The 26,879-nt window shown below is 45.4% G+C and overlaps 1 protein-coding gene across 1 annotated transcript; it reads right to left on the bottom strand.

Moving 5' to 3' along the window:
• Positions 1-7,270: 7,270 nt before the first annotated feature.
• Positions 7,271-18,256, bottom strand: LOC119431996 (zinc transporter 5-like). The gene is made up of 3 exons (XM_037699441.2): positions 17,870-18,256; positions 15,936-16,235; positions 7,271-8,870 (listed from the first exon to the last, which is right to left on the bottom strand). The coding sequence occupies exons 2-3, from the start codon at positions 16,232-16,234 to the stop codon at positions 8,660-8,662; spliced, it is 510 nt and encodes a 169-aa protein (XP_037555369.1). The 5' UTR covers position 16,235; positions 17,870-18,256; the 3' UTR covers positions 7,271-8,659.
• Positions 18,257-26,879: the final 8,623 nt, after the last annotated feature.

Below are 26,879 nucleotides of genomic sequence, written 5' to 3'. Positions count from 1 at the left end.
TTTTTTTTCGTATTCACCTACATGTATAAAACAGCGTGATAATGTCTGCAAACGTCTTTTTTTATTATTCATGTATTAAAATGCTGTTTCTCACAAATAAATGGGTGGTGTCCCATGCACTCTTAAAATGTGGGAATTTTAATGAAATAAAAACGTGTTTCTAGGTTTGCTTTCAAAAGTCTACAAACAATGGGCTGTGGGCAACATTTTAGTGCGGGAGTTACCGTTAGAAACTTTTTTGGAACTTTTGTTGTTTTACCTAGACAATGCTATGATAAAATGGGGTAGTTCTATGTATGTACAAAAATCCGAAGTTTGCATTGGCTCAAAAGTTGCACCATTTTTGAGTGATCTGTACCTAAGTCGCGTCAATTGGAAGCTACAGGACAATCTAAAGGACTTGACAGTACGTACATTTCGATACTTAGATGATTACCTTGTGTTTTGTTCAAGTGATAACTACACCAAAAAAGCTACCGATATTTTAAAAGTGTTTAAGGAATGTGGTGGGGGCCTGGGTTTCACGCTTGAGCTTATCCAGAATAATACATTGCAGTTTTTAGATCTATGCCTTACGTTCCAACAGGAACATGTCTGTTGGTACTATTCTCAAATTATCTCCTGCAGTCACTAAGACAGACCCTACCTGCACTGTTAAATAAATTTGGGAAAGAAAATGTTATCGTAAGCACCTTGACTCGAAAACAAATTAGAGCATATTTTTGTAAACTGGACTGAATACACAATAAACAAAGCAAAAAGTGATTTCTTTTTTGCATTGTTTACTGTATGTAATATGCGTTTGCACTGTGTTTCATAATCCAATGTATCATAATGTGGTGCATCTAGACATGTTGATTGTTGTGCTTATTTTTTAAATTTGATAGACATCATTTGGGATGTATAATACAAAATGCGTCTTAGCTTTGTTGTTCACTAGCGTAATTATTTTTTTTATAAAAGCTATATAACTATCTGAAAATATGAATGTTTCTTTACATGTTGTATTTTTGTTCTGCTACACTGTAATTGTTTATCCTAACAGATGAGTGTTTGATATGTTGTACGTATGCCGATAGGGGACTTACTGCTGCCATGTGAGGGCCTTCACGCAGATTCAAGCTGTATGTCGCAGCTTTTCGCCTGGAGGACCCCCAACAATGTTTGTTGGAAATAAAGTCATTGTCATGTCATGTCATGTTATTCGCTAAGGGCAAAAAAAAAATCACTACTTGATTTTTCTTCTTGCCATTCCAAACTTGTAAAACAGGGGATATTTTACAGAGCACTTAGGTCCGCTATCGCTAAGTCATGTACACACTGTATGCAACAAAGTTTTTCACAACAGCTAGATAGGCTAAAAAAGCTGGATACCCGGCACATTTGTTACCACTAACCTGTGAGAAGCTTTCAAAATGGGTCAAGAATGCTGCAAAAAAAAAACATCAAGAAAAACAGAAAAAAGAACGGTTTGCGGTGGTGCCCTATATGTGCACAGGTTGTCAGATGGTTTACGGAATGTAGCCAGTAGATACGACGTCAATACGGTTTTTTCGGCTCCCTGTAAGTTGTCAAGGATGTGTCCTATCATAATAAGAAAACTTGAGCGGGGGGGGGGGGAGTAAAAAGAAAAATGTGGTTGATCCCTCTTATATAGGAATCGGTATAGAACACGAAAGTGAAACGTGTCTTCACAGAAGTAGTGTAATGTTTATTGCACATTGATATATAATGTCTATTGGTGTTTTGTGGCTAAAGCGCCCTTAGGCGTTGATGCACCCACGCTGACGCCTGGTGGCACGTCTCCTCCATCACGACTACCAACGTCGATGACCATGAGCAACCGTCGTGCATATGGAAGCTGCACTACGCTGCACACGCTAGCACAACGCGAAAGACGAAGCACGTAACTGACACACTAATACAACGCGCAAGACAAAGCACGTAACTGAATCGTCACCGAGTCAAATCAGCGCGTACAGCGCGTCGTAATTGCAGCCTCCGCGATCAACTTCAGAAACATTTTCAGAGCTAATTGCGGAGGCCACGCTCCGCTGTGCTGAGTACGGTGAACGCCACCTAGTAGTGCTTCTGCGAGAACGCGTTGGTAGTGCTTCTTGATGCCAGCGTCCCTTCGAATGCTGGCATCGAGGCGTCGTAGTGCTGAGAACACCGAAGCGTTCACTGTCGGTGCGCGTTAGTGTCATAATGCAGTACTTCTCTTTTCTGCTCGTAGGCGGCGGCACCGCCCCGAACAAGAGCGCGGGTACACGGAGTGTTAGATATATAAGGCGCGTCTGTGTAGCTCTCTGCAAATGCGTTTGTGGCGCAATGGGTTAAACGCTCGGCGATCTATCGTCGCGGACCGAGAGGTCGTGGGTTCGATTTCCAAATTTTGCATGTTTGTGGAACTTTTTCTTCTGGTTTCTTTCTTTGTATTATGTTCGTGTATGTTCGTGTGACGTATTTCCGTGACGGAAATACGTCAGTGAAGTCTTGGTGGACCCCGGCATTAAACACTTTCGTGTTAAAAAAATTATTGTGGCGCTAGGCACGTGTCCCTTTTAGCACATTGTGACACAGACATAGTCTATCACATTCCACTCAAGTGCGGTAAAGATTATATTGGGCAGAGCGTCAGGTGCCTCGATATTAGACTAAACGAACATCAGCATTCTCTTAAGTTACCATCACCTAAACATCGCGCCTTATTTTGCCCGTACGGACACTTTTAAATACAGTTTATTTCCTCGTGTAATTGAATACTGGAATTGTTTGCCTGGTCCTACTCGTTCTCTTCCTTTAAACTTATTCTTAGCAGCCATTGAATAGTTTTGATTTGTTTTGTTCGTATTGCCTTTATTGTTTATTTTTTGTCATTCCTCTGCTTTTCACACCCACTCCTGCCATAGCCCGATAGGGCTGCAGTATGTACAAATAAACAAATAAACAAATAAACAATCCCAATGCTTCTCATCTAGCCTCACATTGTTTTACGTGCGGTTGTAGGCCATTGTTCGAGGACACAAAAGTCCTTTCTAGACACAAATAATTTCTACACGCGAAATAATTGAGGCATTTCACATAAAAAGACTAGGAGAAACTTGTGTTAGCAAGGCATCATTATCTTTGTCACAAGGTTAATTTCAATATTTGCTCAGCCCGTGCGTCAGTGCGAAGTAGTGCTTTTTCTTGTTAAAAATTTTAGCGGCTTTACCATTTTCTGATTAGTTTTTTTTTCTGGTAACTGTTTTCCTTTCGACCATGTGATGTTTCTTTGCTACGGTTTTTGCAATCACTTATATATGTTTGTCCTTTCCAATAAAGATTTAGTTGTGAGGGAGCGCTTGTCCTGTCTTCTTCTGCCACCGTCCGTGTCTTCTTCGCGCTTATACCAAGAATATGTTACCGTACCAACTCGCCCATCTATCCATCCTTTTGCGTTACTGTATTTCTCATATATTAACTTTATTTCAATGAGTTCTCGCACTCCCATATGAAGCTCGTTAAATTTATTCCTACTGTGCTCAATCAAAATGAGTGGACTTCATTCTGAAAGTAAAGGGGTTCTAAAAAAACGTTGAACCCGTCACAAGCAGTTGCTCCTCTCAGAAGATTTGCCAGCCCTCCATTCGCCTTTTCACTGTAATGGCAGTTATATGCTTTGTAAAAAAACTCAACGGAGACGGATCAAGCCGTTTCTCCATTCTATTGAAGTTGCTCGTTCTCTTTTTTTCCCCCGGGACCCGCGCCACTTCGTCCTAGTCTTGGCAGCACTTCTCCGGGGCCTCCGACTCCATCCCTCCTGGAATGGTACGGGATGACGTTCCCAACGGAGCTAGCTTCGATTGTCTCGGCCGGAGTTTCGTAGTCAACTGACTTGAGGACTCCTTGTTGGTTTGCCCTATTAGTGACCGTGTTCGGACCACTATCTTGACACTTAGGGCTGCCGAGTTCTTTTTTTGCGAGTAGGAAATTTCCAGGTTCAATCGCAGGCGACTTGTGATAGTGCCTATTGTCGAAGTTCCTCTTGATTCCAAATTTATATTTCATTTGGTGTTCGGCTGTCTTGGGTGTCTCTAGAAGAGTGACAGGACCGGCGATTCCTAACTGATGATCTGCAGGAAGCCAAGGACGTGTCCCAATTGCAGAAAAGTTCGGACTGCAGCCCAAGCTCTCTGTGTAGGTGTTATCTTGGTGAGTCACTGCAGCTTCCAGGCACCTTTTCACCCACCACGGAAGGTAGGGTATAAATCAAAATAGTTCTTGAGTTCGCGAACTAACCTTTCTGTGAGAGCGTTGCCTTCCGGGTGGTATGGCGTGAAAAATCTGTGATGCCTCCCTATTGTGCCCATTTTCGGAGTTTTTCCCAGGTCCGTTATCGGAGACTAAAACATTTGTTGCCTTGAAGATGTCTTGTTCCATTAGGGCAATTACAGAGTTGGCAACCTCTTTCACCAATTTAGCTGCATGCTTCCATTCTTGTACATCCGTCTAACGCGACAAGGAAAACCTGCCTCTTCTGCACTCCTTCTCCCTTCTTTTTCACTTCAGCGAAGTCGAGGAGGACAGTTTGTCCTCCTCGCCAATTTGGGAATGACCATCTCGTTTTCTCTAGGTTTATATTTGTCTTTGGTCATTTGATACAAGTGGCAAGTACGGACATTATCATGCACATCTTGTTTCATAATTTCCCAGGTAAAACGCTGGTTTATCTTCCTGAACGCTCTTGAAATTTTGTCATGCCCACTCGATTCGGAGCTGTCGTGGTTATGTCCGAAAATTCCTGGCCGGCATGTCTCTGGCACGTAGAATTTCTTGCCCTGCGGTCGAAGTTCCTCTGCGCCCTCCCAGATGTCGATGGCGCACACGTTTTCCGTATTTGCTGCTGATGAAATGTGCAGTCTCGATTATGCATCAGCTTCTGGGAGCTTGTCGCCTGGTCTGTGGGTCACTTCAAATGTGGATTGCAGCAATTCGTTGGTCAACCTCACAATTCTACCTTTGGGTTGCGAGATATTGAGAAGATATGTAAGGGCTTTGTTGTCCGTAAACAGTTCGAACTGTCGACCTTCAAGGTATGTTCTGACATACCTGACAGCCATTACCACTGCAAGCACGTTATTTTAAGTGGTAGTGGGGTTTTCTTGCGCTTTCGTAAGAGTGTGCGAGTAGTAACCCACAGCCTTGAGGTGGCGCCCCGGTGGTTGTGAGCCATCCCGTTGGCAGAGAACAGCCCGAGTTCCTTAAAGGAATGCGTCCGTGAAGAGCTTTAAACGCATTTCATAGTCCAGGAGTATCAAGACTGGGTCGGAAGAAATGATTTTGACAAGTTCATGATATGTTAATTCGCAATGTTCACTCCAAATAAACGGCGTAGTGTGGTATGAAGGCTCGAAAGTGTCCAGCGAGACCTGGAAAGACTCGCAAAGAATGCGAATCGTGCGAGCTAGGCAAGGTCTTTATGCTGTCGACAGACTCGGCTTTGGTACTTTTCGTGTGACCGTCAAATACTCTGCCCAGAAATACCATAAAGTACTTGAATAATTCGCTTTTTCTTACGTTTATCTTCAAGTTGGCTTCAGTGAGCGCTTCGAAAACCTGCGATAAAGTACTTACGCGCTGGACCTCTGATTTAGAGTAGACAATAATATCGTCCCCGTAGACGTTGCAAAATTGACCAGTAAAAGCAGATAACATATTGTCCACCATTTTTTGAAACCATGCACCCGCGTTCTTCCAGTCAAATGGGAGTCTGTTGAATTCGTACACATCAAACGGTGTAACGAAAACTGTGAATTTCTTGTATTCTTTTTGGAGAGGGATTTGCCAATAGCCTCTGTAGAGATCAATTCACGAAAACCACTCAAATCCTCCAGTTTCATTGATTATGTCACCGATCCATGACACAGAAAATGAAACTAAGTCTGTCGGTTTATCAATCGCTATAGTTTGTGCACAACCTGAAAGTACCGTCCTCCTCAGGCACAGTTGCTATCGTAGGTGACGCAAACGGCGATGTCTCCAACACAGATGTCATCAGTATACGTTGTCAGTATCTCTTCTGCGTTTCTCACCATCCTGTCGAATGGTGAGACTCATCGGAGACAGATAAAGCCGTTCGTCCATTTTATTGAAGTTCCTCGTTCTTCTCGCCCGGCGCCCATGCCATTTCATTCTCGTCGGCAGCACTTCACAAGTTTTTTTTTTTGTGTGTGATAAGCAGGCTCTGGCAGAATCTCACAATACTAACTTGTCCTTACGTCTGTTTTTAAAAACATTCAAGTTTGTATTTTCATAATAGCGCAAATAACAATAATTGCGCTCGAATTCAACACCTTACTCTGTTATTGCTCAAGTGAAGTGAACTACCTCTCTAAATATAGGTAAGGCTGCGTCACCATGCGATGAACCACGATTTCTGTCCTTACAAGATCAATGCAGCGCATGTGACATTTCGCAAGGTGGACTCAAGCAGCGCCAGGTACTTGCACTGCGTACGTCAACGCATAAACATTTGCACTCAATACAAGTTTTCATGCAACTTTGTGAGTATAGCGTATAAAACTGAAATATTTGTTGCGCTCTCCGAAACATGCCAGGCCTTTGCATTGAACATTTGTCTGTGGTTCATCTTAACTCACTTTGAACACACGCCATCATACAGGCTACTGAGAAGTGTTCAGCACCTTCAGGAGCATCTCCTTCATTGTTACTACATCACTACTGTATGATTGCTATAATAGCGCAAATTTTTGTGCACTATACAGAGTATTATTATCTACCACACAATACTTGTGCATGCTGTCATTATAAAAGCTCTTACTATTGATACGTAGGTAACTGGTAAGAGAAACTGATACATTTTATACACGACAAATGTATACGTTATACCAAAGCTTGAAAGGAAATTGCACACTTCTGGTTTAGAGGTAGGTTGTAAGCGTTTATTCAAGATAGGCGAAGACACAGCCCTCGTTATGGACTATGCAAAAATGCAAACAAAAAAGTGGTGTCTGGTTGTTTCAACGTATTCGCTCGTAGCTTTGGTTGTACCATCGTATTGTGCAAAAGCTTTTATTTTCCGATTCCGGTCCTCATGAACCTCGTCGCACATGTGAGACAACTTGTGGAAGTCAGTTCAAAGGTGACATGCGTCTAAGGAGCTAATTACCACAAGTACTTCGTAATTCTTTAGCTTCTTTTTTGTATATAGACAATGCGGTAATTTAAAACATTCATGAAATAACAAACGCTGAACAACAGTGAAAAAAAAAATAGACTTCCTTTATTGACTAAGAAGGGTCACTATTGAACGCGATCATGAAAGATGTGGCTTCACAGTCAATGATACACAGAAAAACGCTTACACGGTGGCACAAACTTCACATCACAAAACGAGGATTAGGAGTGTTTGTGACAAACCGTTCTTTTTTCTACGCATGGGAACGCAGGGCGTTTGTAAACTGTAAGACCTTATTGTAGCAGAAATATTGCAAAGAAAAGCTAAAACAACACAAGGAGTGAATAAAGCTTTCCAGTTTGCATACAATGCCAGCCACTCTTATCATGATTACGCAAAAACTGCCAGTGACAATGTGAAATGTTTAGACACTTGCCGAAAACGCTTATATATTCAGAAGAAAAACAAATCCTATAAGTGGTAAGGGTACGCACTCACTCCGTGAGAACATTGTTGTAAGACACTAAACAACGACACGAAATGCACGAAAACAACGACAAAAAACATGCCCAACGGTACAGAAATGATGTGAGAGATTAACAACCTTTTCTTTTATTATTTGGTTAAGAAGAAAAAAAAAAAAGGTATGTAAAGGCTGCGAAGATACGTATATGAGCCGTCTTTATACTGAAACCAACGAGATGTGTTATGTACAAGTATTTACAACCTAGTTGCTCACGAATATATTCACCTGAGTGGCAGTGTGACAATGACACATGCATGTTACGGAGGGGGTCACACGAGACAAACAACCACAGACACATTCAGCACTTTGCCACAAAACCACACTTATTCCTCATTACCAAACGGCACCGACACGCCGCCAAGCTCCCTCCCTTTGTGGATAATAAAAATTCCCAACACAATATCTCTCAACTCCAGCCTTACCTGCCTCCCCATCCCGCCCACACGCGTCCGCTCCCAGGGTGGAGCAGCCTAGAGCCGCTGCGAAGTTGTTTGCAGAGAGTCGCAGCTGACATGCTGGGACCACCAATGGCGTCTAGTCTCGCGGCTATGTCTTGTTGCAGCCGAGCTGTGTTCGACCTCAGTTTTTCACCGCCGGCACTTTAACCATCAAAAAGCGAGCGCGCCTGAGCTCTTGGTGAAAGGCTGGAGCAAGCACTCAAGGCTTCTGGCTCAAGGGTGAATCCACATGATTCCTGTCCCTTCTCATCAGTTTCCCCCATCTGCTAGCTCTATATTAACCAATCATTCTGCCTTTTCTAGAATAACTTAAGGTTGTGTCGACACACTTGAGCTGGAGAGCTCCACGTCTTAACCACGCCCGATGATTGTTCAGCAGCGTTTTTGTGCAATTTTTAGTGGTGCCCTGGACACGTTTCCCAGCGACTCTATGGTGTGGCGCCGGGGCGGGACGCCGGCCGTGTGTCGAGGCCCTTAGTTGCCTCCGGGAGGTCACCACCAACCGTCGTAGTCTCCGTGTCCGCCGTAGCCAAATCCACCCACGAGGCCACCGCCGAAACCGTGGCCGTAGTCAGCGAAGAAGCCGTGTCCGTGACCGTGGCCATGGCCGTGACCATGACCGAATCCGTGATCAGCATAGCCGAAATCAACCAGGCCGTGTTGGTGGTGGTGGTGGTGATCACTGTGCGAGTGCACGTGGAACCTGCGGGCCGCATGTATGCTTAGTATAGTCACCTTTTAGAAAGGGGGCAAGCAAGGCGTGATCGATGCGCTTCACTAACAGCATTACCTAGAGGAATTCAAACGAGTAACACGTATTTCATACCCATCCGCGACTAACTAGTTGGTGGTATAGTAATCATTCTATATCTGCCGTGGAAGCTCTGAGGCTAGTGAAATCGCGGTCAGAGCAGACCTGAAGCTATGTCACCCGCGCTGGCTTTACACAAATACTATACAGATACCTCTGGACATTCAAGAAACATCTCAACACGCACAAAGCTGACCAAGGCTGGCAAGCTAAGTGTTTGAGTAAGCAAGAAGAAGGAGGGGGGGGGGGGGAGGGGGGCGGTAGGGACTACATTCTGCGGCGTACAACGTAACCGTCTCGCTCAAGGCGGGCAGTTTAACTATTCCGCGGCAGACGAGTTTATGTTAACACTTTAGTTTCGAGCAAGTTGGTCTGGGAAATTTCGCGACAGATAGTACGATGTTACTTTATGTCTTTCATATGTTTAGCGTGTTTAGATGCCACGTCGACAAAGAATAGCGTCACAATGCCTTCGAGGATGTCAGTGGAAAGCATGTGCGCATGGAGATCTCGATTGCGTCCACTAATCCTCTCAAAAAGCGAGTTGTTCTTACTCGACCATCTTTTGGGTTAGAGTAAGCTAAATCAGAAGACACCAATGAGGGTCACTGAACTAAATGGCACGAGGCTGTAATTAATTGAAAGGTAAGTGGATGTCAGGTGATAGTTACTTCGAACCGAAAGTTTGCTGCATACCTAAAGAGTATGAAAACAGAACTAACGAGAACCCCTTGAAGTACAATGTAATCAAACTCACATGCAGAAGAAATAACCGCCATAATCCTAGCAATTGTTTTTACCCCTTTAATATCAGTACAAATAAAAATATAATTCGAACAAGTTCTGTGAGGATGCCATGAACTCAATGCACGTGAGATTGCGCTCGCAACATACAGAAAATATGGAAGCTTGTTTGTTAATTTCCTGTTCCCATTTAGGTGAATATAGTGGCGTGTGCCTTTCCACACCAGAACAAAAAACTTTCAAACCACAGTAAGCAGCGCCAGCGAGGCCAATAAACGAGGCTGACCAGCGACGGATGTAGTATGTCAAGTAAGTTGTCACGGCGCTTTTGTTACGCGTGATTTGCGTAACTTATGTCGAAATATTTTGAAATTTGTACGTATGAATCCTCGTAGGCCCTTCTAGACTAGAGCACAGAGACTCAGGCTAGTCTTCTTCGTTAACTAGTATATTACCTTTTTAGATCGCTCTTTCTCTTTGCTTTCTTTCGTTCTTTCTTTCTATTCTCTCGTTCGTCAAATGATGCGACCACAACAACATTCCCCAACGCGAAGATATCATTTCGCGCAACGTTGTAACATATAACAACTTAAGTTTCAACAGCTTCAAGTGTCAAATCATAAGGTGTGAAAACTCCGCGAAGCTTGCATCGTTAGTCAAAAGCAGCCCATTTGTGTCTAACTGCAGTCGTTCCGCACGTATTTGTCCGATCCATTTGAAATTTGATGTTCTGAAAACGTAATAATTGCTGATTTCAATGTTTTTTGAATGGCATAGCTCGTGCTTTTACAATGGACAATTTTCACATTACTTGACCGCTAACCAAGAAGCAAGTGCTTTAAAGTGGTTGAAACGTAGAATATCTAGTTTTCCGAAAAAAAATAAAAAATAAACAGGTGGTTTAAGGGGCATCCCACAAAGGCGGCCGCTGCGCTGTATTGGTCTGCATAGAATGCCTTGACGCGTAGTGTCATTAAACCACATATATATTTCTTGGTTTACCGAGAAAGCTCAGCTATCTATCTGCCCGTGGTCCTGAATGTGTGTCACTAGCTTAGGAGCTCTAGTGACTTACAGTGCTAGACCTGAAGTTATCACGGAATACGCTAAAATACCACAACAATTACGGAGTAACGGGGAAATTACCGAACCGTGATTAGCACGAGTGATAATAGGGCGATGAAAGCTGTTTGAGGAAGCCAGCCTATGCGGCTGATATAATGGAGGAAAAGGAAGTAGGTAAATGAATATGTAGAGCAGGAAAAGCGCCTATGTATAACATTCCGCTAATCGTTATGCTGCCGTTTATGAAAAGCCGCACTCGGTCAGAAGCGGTGGGATATATTTAGATCGTGAACTGTTTCCTGCGTTCGGTGAGGTACATTTTGCAGGAGAAGTGTGGGAGTATATAGCGAGCACTTTACAAGTATGACTGTTCCTCGCACGCGTCGCTTGGATGGTTAGCGTAAATAGATGGAAAGGACCGTCCAAATAGAGAGAGAGAAAGAGAGAGAGAGAGAAATATTTATTATAAGGAAAAAAAGCTGAGGGTTCGGCCTTTTATTTTAAACTACTCAGCGTTGGGGTAAGGAGAGAGGGGAACAAAAAGATAGGCACGAAATCGCGATGATGATGATGGTGATGATCACTATGATGATTCGAAAAAAAATTGAAGTTGACTGGATGCATTTATCAGCCTTACTTTGTCACCCGATGAGCTCACCGGCCTCGATGCATACGCGGACGGAGGGTCAAGCTTGAGATCTTGGTGATAACATGGTAAATACGAGGATCGCTCAAGGTTGACAAGGGCTTTTATTTTTACAATGGATCCAAAATCGGCTACCTTTATGAAACAAAGGGCTGTATTTTATAATAATTCATTTAATTTTGCCTTCTTTTCGACCTCTGTCATTACATCGGATAACGCTGCGCCGCCGTTATCGCTGTAATCGACCACTTGGCGAAATGAATGATAAAAAAAGAAGGGAAAATGAAATAGATCGATGCTGAAATACGGACGCTAGCAGGCCTTTAAGCATGCCTGACTTGCGTATTGACATCAGTTGCACCGTTTGGACAACTTTCATCGGTTCAGAAAGAACCATAGCCCGTATTTAGAAAAATGCTCTTCCGCTAGAATTGTTCATAAGATAAAATTTCAGCCAATACTGACGCTGGAAATAATATTAGTGAAGGCGGCCAACCATTGGCAAAGGTTACATACGAACGAAAACCTTTGTTAATTCGGCCCCGTGCTTCTGTAGCAGCCCTGCGCAGGACTATAGCTTCCCAAGGCAAAACATTACCCCACTTTGGTCTTTCTATGTGGCTTCGATACGATGACCGCGTAAAAAGAATCAAGAAAATCTAGCCCCAGCAAGAAATCGAACGCGGGCATTTAGTTAATCGAGACGTTTAGTTAATCAAGACGTTTAGTTAATCGAGACGCGAAGGACATTTAGTTGCAAAAAGCGATGAAGCCGAACGGTTGTATCGGTTGTAATGGTAACTGCACAAAGTATGTGTGTTGTTCGAATGCTCTCGCATAACATAGAAAATCATTCTAGATGGGTTCTACCGTAACTTTTATTCTTTTTTTTTAAGCGAATGTGTCCATATAATTCATTCGTCATATACCTCCGTCATTCGCCGACGCATTGTTCGCCTATACATACTTTTTTAACACGACACACACAGGCACCATGTAGTATGTCTTTGCGCCATAAAAAGAATGTATATTAAACCGCACCAACTTGCACAGCAACAAGTCATTTTGAACATAGTTCACTGCCACAACGCCTGCAACTGCGGCGCATCCATCTAATGTTCTCTGCGGTGAATGGAATGCCGAACAAAGATGGTGTCATATGGTCAGACAATTTTATCATTAATTTCCCGCTGGTGTTTCACTCATAGACAAAAATATCGGTAAGCTTTGAACGAACCCTGTTTAATGCACAACCTCGAAGCGCTTCGCGACCGAAAGATGAAGGGAGTCAACAAATGTTGCTTGCTCGCGACTGAACCGACAGGATTGTCTGTGTGCATGGCCAATCATTCCGAACCCCTTTCCTTCTACCCGCACATTTATTGCTTCCGACTGATATGTCCAGCACACCGAGCTGCCTCTCATTTCCTCAGACCGCATTCGTGGTGGTTTAATGACCAACAAGTAATTTCTTTGTTTGCACTCATCTAAACATAATGGCGGCAAACTAAGTGATTCCTAGCTTTTCAAGGAAGAAACCAGGGGCTTTGCTTGTAAGGATTCTTTTCCACCGATTCTCTTCATTTCTTAGCATCCGATCTGCTGCGTGGCCGATCATGGCGATAGCGGGGACTCGGCGTCGTGCGAGCAAATGACGAAGAACTATTAAAAAAATATATCGGAATAACTTGAACAATATGCGACCCCACAACCTCCGTATCCACTTTTTATGAACATTTGCCGCTTAGCTTTTATAAATTATTAATCATGAACACTTGCCCGGAATAATTACTTCATCTTGGAATATTTGTATCCATCTCGGTGGCCTTATCTTACAAGTTTCAGAGGGAACTGCAGTGTTATGCCACTCTTTCCAGCCACTCTTGCTGTCTCACTGAAGAACGTCATTACTCAAGGAAAGCAGAAAGAAAGAATAAGGAGCATCGTGCTCATAATGCGCAAAAGAGAGTACAAGCCCGTTAGCCGTGAGCACGAGAAGCTGGCTTTTCCACTTGCAACCTATACCGACGGCAGAGAGCAGCTTACAGGAGCACCAGCGCGGTGTGACCGCCGTCGTCTCCCACTTTCCCGTCTTTCTCCTGGTAGTTTTCCTTTCATTTAAACGGGGGAATTAATATATTCGTGGCGGTGAAACCATAAGATGCGTGCCGCAGTTTTCAAAGAGTACAGTCTCTCCTTTGAGACTTGTCGATGAACCACCAATACATATATCATCGTTTAGCCTTTCTTTTCATATCAGCATCATTTAAATTTCTCTTTTTCGGACAACTGGCTATGTTATTGGTACTGAAGTGGCATCCTTCCCGAAATGTACTCGCGATTCGGAGTCTGCAAATAGCGACAGTGTTACCTCGTTGCCAGCGAATAACGTGCATAATGTGTTGAAGATAGCTTAGCGTAGCACATGCCGTCGTAGCTATCCCAATGTCACTTTTCACTCGTCTACGCTCAAAAGTAGCGAAGGAAATTAAAACGATAAAGCAGCCACCATTGAAGAAATTCCGTCGGATGTATTTTGGTATTCGAGTACGTGAGTCAATGCGTGGGACGCACAATTACCATGTTGAAAAACACGCTTAAAATGACAATGATGTGAAGAATTGGTGAATTGTAATCAATTAATTCAGAGGTTGTATGATAATTTATGCAGGGAAAAATAACTAGTTACAGTTCAAGTAAATGCTTACTTTCGTGAATAATTCAAACGCCTCTACAAAAAAAAAAATTCCCTGTATACCGATGGATTGATTATGTCGCGGCCAAATTACTATCCTTCGTATGTATTGTGACACTGAAATTTTAGTGTCCCCGACGGGCTGATTAGTTGCTTTACAACGAACGCTACTTAACGGTGCCGTCACTGCCCTCTCCAGGCGCCACTGAGCTGCGCCAATGATAACAGCAGCGCTAGCGACGTAAGGGACGAGTGTGCCGATGTTAACGAGAGTTACAGTCCTGCTGCACTGCTCCGGGAATCGCTCAATTAGTACGCTACTTGTTACACAGCTGCGGGTGCGACGCTTGGCGATTACGTCGCAGTTGCTGACGAAGTGGTGACGTAATCGTAACTGGCGTAGGTCTTCTAAGCTATCTGTAGCGGGACGGACGCGAATGTCAACGAAAGCAACAGTGATGAAAAACCTGCAAACGAACCAAGAATTTTATCGGAAAAGAGGCGACAACGATATTTGGCCATGTGCCGCTTTATCTTGCGGTCACTCCTGCGTTTCGCCACGGAGCATGCCATGATCCTCGGTGCAATAAGGTCGGCTGCAGTCGCACATTCCGTCAAACAAAGTGTTCACAAAAGATTACCGCTTATTTCACTCTCTTGAGTTCATGACAAATATAGGTTTTCTCTTGCTGTACGTGTTTAGCCTGTTCTAGTGTGGGAAGTACGGGGTACGCCGTTTACAACTATGTGACCTGTATAACGAAGGATTTTGGAGGCCCCAAGCCCTTCGTTATAAAGTCGTTTTACTGTATTTGTATCGTGCCGCAAGTGGCCAGCTCTTTCTACCTCAAACTTTAGTTCCAGCGCTTTAGCAGGATGCCTGATCCGCTCACACTTCTCTGTCTTTCCTATCAATAAATTATATCTATCTATATCTAGTCAAAATTGTTTTGTTCCTTCAGTAAGGTCGGTACCACGTTAAAATCTTTCAGGCGGAGTCTTTGCTTCCGGTGCCCTTGGATCAAGTTTATTCACTACTGTCAGTTTTGAATTTTTTCCACTGTCATAATATTCATAATGTTAATGCAGTCAGTAAAGCATGAAAGCGCAAGAGAACATTCACTGCTTAGCTATCCCAACTAATTCGAACTGGGACCTTTTCAGCGGGACGAATGAAAGGCGCGCCTTAAGTTTTAACTTGGCTACTAGAAAACTCAGAAAGTCAAGTACTATAGTTTTGGGTTTTTTAAATGCGAAAGCTACTATATGATTATGAGTCACGCAGTAGTGGGGGCTCCAGATTAACTTTGACCATTTGGGGTTCTTCAACGTGCACCCAACGCACGGTAAACGGCCATTTTTGCATTTAACGCCCATAGAAATGTGGCCGCCGTGGCCGGGATTTGATCCCGCGACCTCGGGCTTAGAAGCGTAACGCCAAAGCTACTACGTCCCGACGGCGGGTCTCAAAAAGGACATTCTAAAAGCCTGTCCTTAAAGCTTACTTTAAACGCTTCTAAATGGCTTGAATAATAAGTACTACTACTACTTTACTCCCTGCTAGTATTGCTGAAATACTCTTTAGGAACGCCTGTATCAACGTCATACTAGAATGCACCAAGCGCACACACGTTCATCGAGCATTGAAGCAAGCCGCAATGTGTGTCCTTGGCACAAACAATTCATGGTCGAGTGACGCTCTTGACACAGTAGCTCAGCAAGCGACATACATATGAATGGCTAAGCCACAAAAGGTGCCGTGCACAGCGCAGGCGCGCGACACGGTCGCACTCACGGACGCACTCACGGAATGGGTATGTGGACCGGGTGCGAATGGTGGACGGGCAAGAAGTGGTGGTGGTGGTGGTGGCCGCCGTGGTGGTGGTGTGAGTGGAGGAGGTGCGAGACGGCCGCGCTGCCGACGAGCGAGGCACCCGCTACCCCGGCTGCCGCGACCAGCGGAGTGACTTTGCCCACAACTGCGGCGGCCGCAGCAGCGCCCAGCTTGAGCTTCTTGATCTTATGGCTCTGCTCCGTGGGTGGCACGAGGCAGGCCATCAGGAGCACCGTCAGGGCCACAGCCCCCAGCCGTAACTGCGAAGACATGCTGCGGAAGAGGGTGCGCAATTATCGGAGCAGGCTACCACTGCTGCTACTGGCGGCACTGCTTAAGACGCCTGCGCAAGAAAGAAGTGCTGCGCACAATGCTTGCAGAAATGCATGCGGGAATGGAAGGGATGCGTTAGCTTGGACGTCAACACCATACTTGTCTATTGTTTTTGCTTCAGTTATGGGTCAGAAAAAAAAAAGAAACGGGGGCCTTCTACTGATGACCGCGTCAACCCATAACAATTTTAACGCTATTAGTAACATTCTTTGTCACTGTTATAGACGAAACCTAAATTTGCGCACTCGCGCAACTGCACCTTTGCTATCGCATGGGCTGTTCACCTTATTTGCGGTTCCTAGGTCAAATATAACTTCAAGGCTGCCGTACTTACGCTGCAGAATTACAAGCTCTGGTAAACGGTAAAAGAGGGGTCAAGGGAAAGAAAGACGACCCAATGAATACTTTTATTAATATTACGGAAGGCCTGTACAAGCTAACGATTGAGATGATAAGAATTCTAGTAAACTGCGGATCTCGTCATACCTCTCCTTAATACCCGTTTTGTTGCAGTAGTGAAGCTGAGTGTTGTTAATCGTACGCGCCATTATGTGCGGCAGTTCGCTCAGAAGGAATTCCGCCTCTTGATTCCAATGATAAACCAAGATGCCTATTGTATGAACTACATGAACATAATTCAGGTAAAAGCACGGTTGAGTGTTAGAAACATCTAACACAGCCAATAAATATTTTTACCATTATTCACTTTGATAAAAAGAGAAATGCAACACATTGTAATAAATCAGCTGTCAGATCACGGGAAAGATAAGAAAGCACAGTATTAAAAAGGATCAGCGCATCAATGCACAGCGGCCTGTAAGAGCCAGCGTTTAGGGACCTCCGCCCTATAACCTGGCCATTGTATGCTAGCCTATCACGGTTGCGAAACGTGACAGCGCCTTGTAGGCAGAAGATTGTAATCACACTTCCTGTATGTGAACGGGAAGCGCTCGCCGAATCGTCGCATCCCGGTCAGTTGAGATATCGACGCTTCAGCTGAGCGTTCTCTCGTATCGCATCGAATCTGTCAAGCGCGTTACCCTTTCGCAGACCAGTTGGCCTCGTAACATCGCGAGCGGCTTGATACATATATACGCGCGGCTGATACGACCGTGATAAAGAGCTATAACGAAAGCCTTTCGGCGTACGTTGTTGTCCTGTTACGTTCTCGAATCACGCAACGCGATTGCCTATTGGTCGTCACTTGAAATAACACCGCGTATCGACCGCGTGTCGGGCGCAGACCCAATTCACTTCTGTTTGGTGGTCTAGTTAGACAACGTATAGGCACGTTATTTTGGGTCTTGACGATGCGGAGCCTTCTCCGATGATTTCCTGTTTAGCACAGCGGTTTCGGACGCTTCCTGGGGCTGCATAGTCCACCGTTTGGTAATCGCAGGCGTCGCGCACTCGCGGCGTTCACACGTTGCGCGTCCCGAGCTGTCACCTCGCGCATCCCGTTGTAGCGGCGACGGCGGCGGCATTGGGGGGCGTGCGCACAACACCGAGCCTGACGGGCACGAGCTCCAGGAGAGAGCCCGTCAGTCGCGGTGCGGCCGGCGTCCGCGACTCACCCGGCGTCTACTTTTGGTCAGGGAGGTATATCCACTGGGAGAAGCGAAGCTGTGTCTGTGTCCGGTGATGCGGCCGGATGTGGCTTTTATACGTTCTGCCCGGGTCCACGTGCTCTGGTGCTGCGGGGAAAGGATGGGGAGGGCGGGGGGACTGCCAGGGAGTCCAGGCTTCTGGGTCACTACGCCGGGCCTGTCCTCGAGGCTGCCGGTGGCCAGCAGCAGCACGGAGAGGAGAAAGTGAGCGGCGGAGAGAGCCGCGCGCCGCTCTCGCCTAATAGGCCGACGGAAATCGAACAAGAGCACGCCGCCGCTGCCGCGCCGCAGCAGCAGCAACAGTACGCAAAAATAAACGGGTGGAGCGGTGTTCGCGCCGGCTGCTGCCACCGCTCGCTCGCGCGCACCTAAGTTTAGCATCGGGGCTACGCGCTCGGCATCGCGTCTTCCGGATAACGCTGCCGCTGGGACATGCTACAGCGCGCTGGCCGGCTGACTTTCCGGTTTTCGGGAGCCCGACGTAATCGCTTTCGACTACTCTTTGTTCACCTTCCCCGCCACTTCGCAGCCGCTCGTTTGCCACGTTCTTTTCTCTCTCGACGTGCGCGGAGAAGGTGACGTCTAACTGGCAAACACCGGAGGATTATATGCGGCAAACACGTAACACCACTGCATGCCCAACGCCGGACAGGACCGCGTGCGTGTCAGTCCTTCAGAGGGGACTCGCTACCCCTTCGTGAGCAAGCGTGAGCGCGAGCAGAGACAGTGCGGTTTTGTTTTCCGTGTTTGCTTTCCCACGTTCGATAATTATCATGTAGGCGGGAAACCACTCGCGTGATTCATTGCTGCGCTGTCTCCGATGCTTTTCACCGGTCGTTTTTCGTCTTCTAGCTTTTTGGCTTTCAGTAATAATATCTTAACCCGTGACAGCAGGTTGATGACTGCGCTATAGTGAGCTTAATCGCATGGCTCTATACCGAGCCACAAAACAGAAAGGATGAAAGACGCCGCGTCGTCATCGTTTAAATGACTGAATTGTTATCTGTGCTTATAGTATATCTGGCTAGTCCCGTTATGAGGGCTAAAATATGCGAAAGTTTAGGTCAGGTCTGTCGCTGTTTTGCTCAATGCAGACAGATTAGAACAGAACAAACATGTATGGTCACACACGACTGGCGCGGCCAATTTTCAGGCGCAGTCGATTCAGTTTACAACCTTGGCACCCTTTCAAGCGATCAAGAGGCCATTCATACTGCTATGAATAGACAGCCATGCGAGATTTAGTTGAATATATGTAACAACTGTTTGACACCGAAAGCGAAGTGCCTGGCCCCCTATCCCCTCGCAAAGTAAGCAGGGGTTCAGCTTTGCACGTCACCTAAAATTTCGCATCTCCTGTCATTGTCATTCCGGCTGCAGGCCACTCTGAGGTCTAGGAACTGCTGAGCAAATAGAGGGAAGGTGGGGTGGCAGCGATTACTTTTAAAGCGAATAGCTTCCTTTGGCTATTTCACCCGTACTCGTGGTAGGCGCTCGGGCCTTTCTCCGCCTATACAATTAAGGCGCCGATGTAACGACACGTATACCCCCACCCAACAGAATTGCAGGGCCCGTTCGTCGCCGAACGCCAACTTGCTCTTTGAGACGCACGTGCTGTCGCGCGAGAGCTTTGTGGCGTCTTTAGGTTAAAATGCTCTGGTCGGTGGTGGCGCTGTGTCGCCAAAGTTAACCAAGGATCGGTACGCCGGTTGGCTTTGGGGGCCCATGGTAAAACAACAAATGAGGCAGTGCAGTGTGGCATGAGGTGGGCCTCTTTTGAAGCCACAGAAGCGCCGAGGAAAATCAATTTTGAAGAGAGACTCAGGAACGTGGACGAAAATAAATGGGCGGCTAAGCGCACAAATATCTGTGCCTGAAAAGCGCGGGCACAGAATGGAAGACTAGGTCAATAAAGTTGGCAAACCAAGTACACGGTAATTCAAAGTGTAAGTAGACAACCAGGAGTCATCAAAAAGAAAGTTAGAGAAACGTAGACTGTAAATTTGATGCAAAGGACCGCAACAAAAAAGGACCATGGATACTTACAAGAACAGCAAGAAAGAAATCAGAAGGAACGATGTGTACAATAGCAAAGAAGGAAGTGCCTCGCTCGAGGCACTGTTAGGTACAAGCTGGTTGCCTGATGACAAAAAATACCGGAGTAAATATTTTCAACCGGATGAGGGATGTGTCTGCTGCAGCAAAAATCCGGAGACAACTCCGCGCATCCTAATGAAATGCGAAGGTATTCACCCAGCGAGAACCGTAGGTAACGTGCACCCTCCAGAAAAGCTGGAATTCAAAGTGGATGGAAGTATTAACTGGTCAGCAGTCGATATAAGCAAGATGCGTTTATAGTATTGGCGGGGAAAAAAAAGCAAGGAAGGGATTGACAGAACCGGATCCGTTACAGGCATAGGTAGCGCTACAAGGTTTAAGGAAGAGAAAGAAAAAAATTAGGATGTAGGCAAAAGTCGAGAATGAAAAGCATCTATAGCATACCCGATTACCTCAAGCAGGCTTGGTGGGTATTTGTCACCACCCTGTTTCAAAGGGAATGTCAATAAATCATCATCATCATCATCATCATCATCATCATCATCATCATCATCATCATCATCATCATCCTCATCATCATCACTGCCGTCTCTTGTCGAAATACGCCGTTTCGTTTTGCCGGCTCATCACAGTTTCGTTTAGACATACTCCCTGAGTGCGCGGGATCTGCATGATTTTAAAGCGAATGGTCGGAGGAGTGTCTGCCCTCCGTAGAATGAACGGCGGAGAAGAAAGCGCAGATGGGCGCAGCCATTGTAACGCCCTCGTCGCCACGCTGTTGTCATTTCACTGTCGTCGTTTCGTTGTCGATTGTCGTCACGCCGTCTTGTTCGCGCTGCCGTCGTCGTCAGGCTGTCATGCCATCTATCAAATCATGTGGACGATAATTTGTGCCACCATCATCAAATACCATTATCGACGTCAGTGGTATACTTCGGAAGTATTGCTAGTCTGTCCATTTGAATTCTGTGGTCCACATAAGCGATTCGCTCACTTTAGCGCACCTTGACAATAGAGCAATTTCAGTTGAAACGATTTTCACATGTCGTCGACATGTGAAAATCGAAAACACCGCAGCTGAAGGCGACGAAAGGACTGCTTAGATTTTTGAAAGAAACGGGCTTGGACAAGCGACTTTGACAGTGATGCCATGTACCATGCAAGAATGACGAACTGTAGCTGACGATGTGTGTGCTGTGCTATGTGCTCTCTCTCTCCTCCCTAGCTTTCATTGTCCCCCATCCCGCTTCCAAGTGTAGGGTAGCAAACCGGGTGTGCTAAACTGGTTAACCTCTCTGCCTTTCCTTCTCCACTCTTTCTTTCCTTGACAATCATCGGTGGTTTCTGCAACAACTTTTTTTTTTCGCCGTTGGAATGTCCGGCACAATGTCTGATAAGGTAGTCGTGCAAAAGATGCAGAAGGATAAGTGGTACAAGGAGAGGGAGGGGCGTTGACTTTCTCTGCAGACACCTCTGTCCCTTTTTGATTAGAGGGGGGTTGGGTTTGTAGCATTATGACTGAATTGAGGGATATGTAGCATTACCTGATGAGCCGTCGTTACTCGCCGCAACGTGCGTGTTAGTGACACAAATAACCAATTGGAAGTAAGAAGAGTGCACCACAAATATTCGTTAACGGGCAATCATTAACGGCTATGCAAAGAAACGAACGAAACATTTAATAACGGTGGATTTTCGACGTCACTACCTGCAGCCAGATACGTTCGTTCCGGTGTCAAACCACCCCGTAAGACGCATTATGTTGCTAGTGGCCACCGGTGTCGTATACTTTGCGCCTCGCGGCGTGCTGGTATTACAGCCACTACCGAATAGCCCGACGGGAAGCAGCTTTTTCCAAGACAGATTGAAAAATAATATAGAGACGCGAATATTACATGACAAGCGCAAGAAATGGCGTTACGAGGCGAGAAAGCGCTTGGTGGCGCAATGCAGTGCCGTAATCTAGAGTTAGAGCATAAATAGTGACTCTGCAGTACTACCGCTTCTGTGCTCCGTCTACCGAATTTATGGCGAAATGGAAGCTGTACTTCCTTGACAGTCAGTAGCATGCCCTACAGCTAGGCAAGGTTCCATTTTTTTCTTTCTTTTGTTTCTTTTTCGCATGAACAGGATAAACAACCCTGCATAATAATGCGGGCGACTCCGTCTTGCCCAATGCCCCTCGACCAATGAGAATTGCAAATTCGTGGGGATACTCACATCTTTTGACACAGCAAACTGTGTTGCGCGATGTAAACAATTGCAAGAATGACATTATGAAAGGTTCGCCAGTAAACAACAAGACTCGATGCTGCTGGAAAGGGTGCCACTCACAATTAAACTGGTATTATCGCAATATTATCCTCATATCTTCATATACCGGGTGTTTTTTTTTTTTTTAGAAGGTCCATAATTTTTTTATATGGCCTGTGGCAGATAGCACAATTCGAACCGTTTATTTAAATTACTCCATGAGGCGGCCATCGAAACGCTTAATTGCATTATTGACACAATTACGCTAATTAACTTTTTAGTCAATTACTTTAGGGCACATATTAATTATAGCCGGTGAGTTCACAAGGCGTATGCATTTCGTCGGACACTTTGAAAATAATTATCTCGAAACTGGTGCAGTCCGGAGAATTCGTTCCATAATTCGCAGATTTAAATATGTGCCGTGAAATAATTCAATAAAAAGTTAGTTAGGGTAATTATGTTAATTATTTCGCGTAGAGGGGAGGAGGAAAGAGAAAGGCAGAAGTCATGGAGGTTAACCAGAATAACGTCCGGTTGGCTACCCTACACCGGGGGAATGGGAAAGGGGAACACAAAGATGATAGGGAGAGAGAGGAGGGAAGGAAAGAAGGAAATTAGCGATAAGTTCACTGACGCGTGTGTTATTGCACTAATAGTCACAGACGTTGACACAAGCCCGTTGTCCTCAAGAAGCACAAAAGTGCCTTCACCGCTTTATGGGCCGACGAGCGATGGGGGCGGTGTTCCAGCAGCACCTGCACGGAAAGTGTACGATTGTCCAGTTTTTTTGTTTGTTTTTTTTTTGCGCGTTAGCAAGCTCTTGTCTTTCTGGGGCATATCGTGGACAGTGGCACAGCAGGTGCTCGATAGTTTCGTCGGTGCCGCAGACCTCGCATGCTGCACTGTCGGTCACTCCAATTAATGTAGAGTATGCCTTTGTGAAGGCAACTCATAACCAAAGGCGACAGAGAAGCGAAGCTTCACGTCGAGGAAGTCCGAATGGAGGTCGGAGTTGCAGTGAGGGGTTTAATCGATGCAGTCGTGTAAGTCTTAAGTTTGGCGAGTTCCACTAGGTCAGTGAGAGACTGCGTGCCAGGTGTCGAAACTGCCTTGCGGCGTCTCTCCTCGAAAGCGGAATTGAAAAGCTGTGCTCTTCTTGGTGTGATGTGCGAGCGCGTTATCTGCGGAATCATTGCCACTGATTCCACAATGACCAGGTACCCTTTGAAAGACAACCTCGTGGCCTTTTTGTTGGACGTGATGGTGAAGTTTCACGATTTCGTATATCAGCTGTTTATGACATCCGCGTAGGAGAACTGACTGCGTGCACTGTAATGCCAGTTTTGAGTCAGAAAACACAACCCAATTTCTAGCTCTTTCAGAATCAATGAATTCCAGTGCACGACGCAGAGCCGTTAGTTCTGCCGCCGTTGAGGTCGTGACATGCGATGCCTTGAACCGCAGTGTTATTCCTCGCGTTGGTATAACCACCGCACCACCAGAACTGGACGACGTAGTCGATCTATCGGTATAGATGTGCACGTGGTTGCTGTGCTTTTCATGCAAAAGGAGTAAGCTCAGTTGTTTTAGAGCAGGGGCCGGTACATCTGACTTCTTCTGTAGTCCTGGAATCATTAGATGTACTTGTGGACGGCTCAAACATCACGGAGGAAACACTGGCTTGGCCGCAGCTGCGTACCCTGAAGTAAACGACGCACGATGTGCACTGACAGTAGCGCTAAATGTCGAGCAGGGCCTTTCAGCAGTGAGGCTCGCCAGGTGGTGGGAAGGGGTCCTAGCATAGTGATTTCTCGTAAAAATTTCTCGTAAAAGTAATGGACGCCTCATCGAGTAACTTAGATCAAGGATTAGAATTGTGCTATCTGGCAAAGTCAATTAAAAAAAATTAGGACCTTCTGAAAAAAAAAACACCCTGTATATCAGACACTACTGTTCCAATGGCTTCCGCATTAGCGCTAAACATTAGGCAATTGCAGTTTTCCAAAGGCTGCCAGTATCAAGGCTTACCATTCAGTTATGTGATTGTGCATTTATTCTTGCATGACAACGAGAGAGTAACAGCCTAAATGAAATGCACTGCCCATTGCTTTTATTTTTACTTCCACGAATCATGGACACTACGTCACAGGTTATGTGTGTGAAAAGAACAAGTTCTTTTTTATTGTTATTATTTCCGCTGAAACTACAGAGCCAAGTTTCACTACCCTGGCATTCTTACGGCAGCAAGTTCGGCTAGTGGGGATTCCAGTAGAGAATGCTAGACAGCACAAAAAAAAAAACAAAAAAAAAACAAAAAAACACCGCATATCCACGGGGTAAATGATGATGAGTGGGCGAAGCTCCGGAGGGAATCACCGGTAAACCGTGAATCTTCCGTGTAATTCGCCCAGTCTCGCCGCACTAAATCGAACGATTGACTTCCACCAATGACACGCGCCATATGTGACGTCATTCCTATTTTATAACAGCGCCCTTCATTATAATTGCACCATCATCCCGCTTAAGTCCCGCTAGTACAAACGCGTTAGAAACGTGCAGTACTCTCTAGTAAGGGGAAAAGGCCACAGCGTCTTACGCAGCCGTTTACACATGCCGGAACGTGCACCGCGTTTGCCGACGCCATCACATGACTGTTGAGAGAGTATAACCCCCGTATTCATAAACGCTCCTCGACTTGAACTTGACTTACCACCGCCTTCAACGCGTTTCGAACGCGCTGCCCAAGGCGGTGGCAAGTCAAGTTCAAGTCGAGGAGCGTGTATGAATACGGGGGTAAGGCGGAGAGGCCACATCGTCTTACACCAGCTTCTTACACGGGCCGTAACGCGCTAGCACAAACGTGTTAGAAACGCGCAGTCTTTCGTTAATGTTGGGTATTTATTGTCATCGTGGTGCGTGTGTCCTATGCGCTTCGTGGCGTAGTGGTTAGCGCTGCGCGTTCGGCAGCGAGGGGTCCCCTGGTTCGATTCCGCGCTACGGACACAACTTTCGGAATTTTTTTTCATAAAAGTAGACGTGAGAGAGAGATAATTTATTTGAAGGAAGGCAGAGAGGTCGGCCTGAGCTTGCATGCTCTAGCCTGCTACTCTGCACAGGGGGAGGGGGGAACGGGGACATAAAGGCTGGATGAGGGGTGATGATGACATAGAAGAAGGATGTACAACGGTAAAGGCAAGGTCAGCATCCTCATGGCTATCAACAAAGCCCAAAAAGGTCCTTCAAACGTGTAAAAAGTAGACGTGGCTACCTACTACGACTACTACTACTACTACTACTACTACATACTACAGAGGAGGGACAGACCCGCACCCTAAGGAGCTTCGCCCCTAAAACAAACAGAAACAATGATCGCTGAGGCCAGCTAGGAACTATCAGATACGCCAACCTTTAAGAATGAGCGAGTTACAAGATGCACAGAATCCTGCCACATCAAAGTGTGCCCTTCAGAAAGCCAGGAACGCATATGCTGAGATTTCATACGTGTGGCTTTGCAATAGGCATTATATAGGTAAGCGTGTTTGCCTTATAATCAGTAAAAAAATGCAAATGATCGTACAGTCGAATGGCCGGCATAACAAATCCGTGGCATGCAGAGCGCAAAGCTTAAGTGTGGTAGAGAAGGCAAGCCTTGGTCTCAGCCATCAATCTTTCCTTCAAGCACTTCGACGAAATAAATGAAGGAAAAGAATGCATTTTTCTATTTAGAGCTGTATCGCATAAGCGGAGGTTCCGAGTGGCCCCAGCAGGATTTTAGCCATGTTCTTGCGAAAAAAGAAACATCTGCATAATTACTCAATACATGAAGAAAAAGGTGAAGCGCAGATACGTTAACCAATCTACTAACACACGTTTATACAGAATAAAAATTAGAGCAGATAACTTTTGAAATTAGGACATATTATCTAAGATAAACAATCGAAAAGTTAATTACTTCACCCTTAGTCATTTAAAGCACGCTTCTTAAAGTAAATATTTAAAAAGATAATTACAATTTTAGCCATTTAAAGAGTGAATCAGTGATGAGTACATGTAGTACATGTATCAGCCAATGCGAATGTAACTGTTATTTCTACGGCTTTGTTTTTATTACGTACTTTAAGAATTTCCAATGAAAGTATTCATGGTAGAGAGCACAGACCTTACGAGTTTAAATTGAGCCATGTTTGCCTTGCCTATTTACTTCCACGACAATAACTTGCTTCCGTCACTTCTGCGTACAGGCACGGTCTCCTTTTCTCTCTTCAGCCTCTGCGTGGGCTCCTGTAGAGAAAACGCTAGTCGATCAGCCGTGACACTCTCTGCGTGCACTCGGATATACTAAGCCGCTGTCACGTGGACGGCCAACGATTTCTCAGGAAGTGACGCCTTACCGCCCAGCGAACTCCGATCTACTTGGCAGAAACAATTTGTTGTAGTTGTGTATCTTTTTGTAAATGCCATTGTTGCTTTTGTGCTTCACGCTTCCGGCAACCTCGTGTTAAAGGGTCTTCTTGATTGGCTACACAAGTGATATTTATTTATTTAGATAAACATAGATAAACTTTACGACGCTGAGAACCAAGAATGCTGGCCCGTATTCACAAAAAGCGCTTACGATAGAATTGTCCGTAATGTAGCGGCGGATGCTGTTGCGCAGCAAGAA

Source organism: Dermacentor silvarum, chromosome 1 (genome assembly GCF_013339745.2).
Source record: "Dermacentor silvarum isolate Dsil-2018 chromosome 1, BIME_Dsil_1.4, whole genome shotgun sequence".
NCBI classification, from domain to species: Eukaryota; Metazoa; Arthropoda; class Arachnida; order Ixodida; family Ixodidae; genus Dermacentor; species Dermacentor silvarum.
Note: the sequence above shows the minus strand (reverse complement) of the source record. Positions and strands in the feature narration are given on the sequence as shown.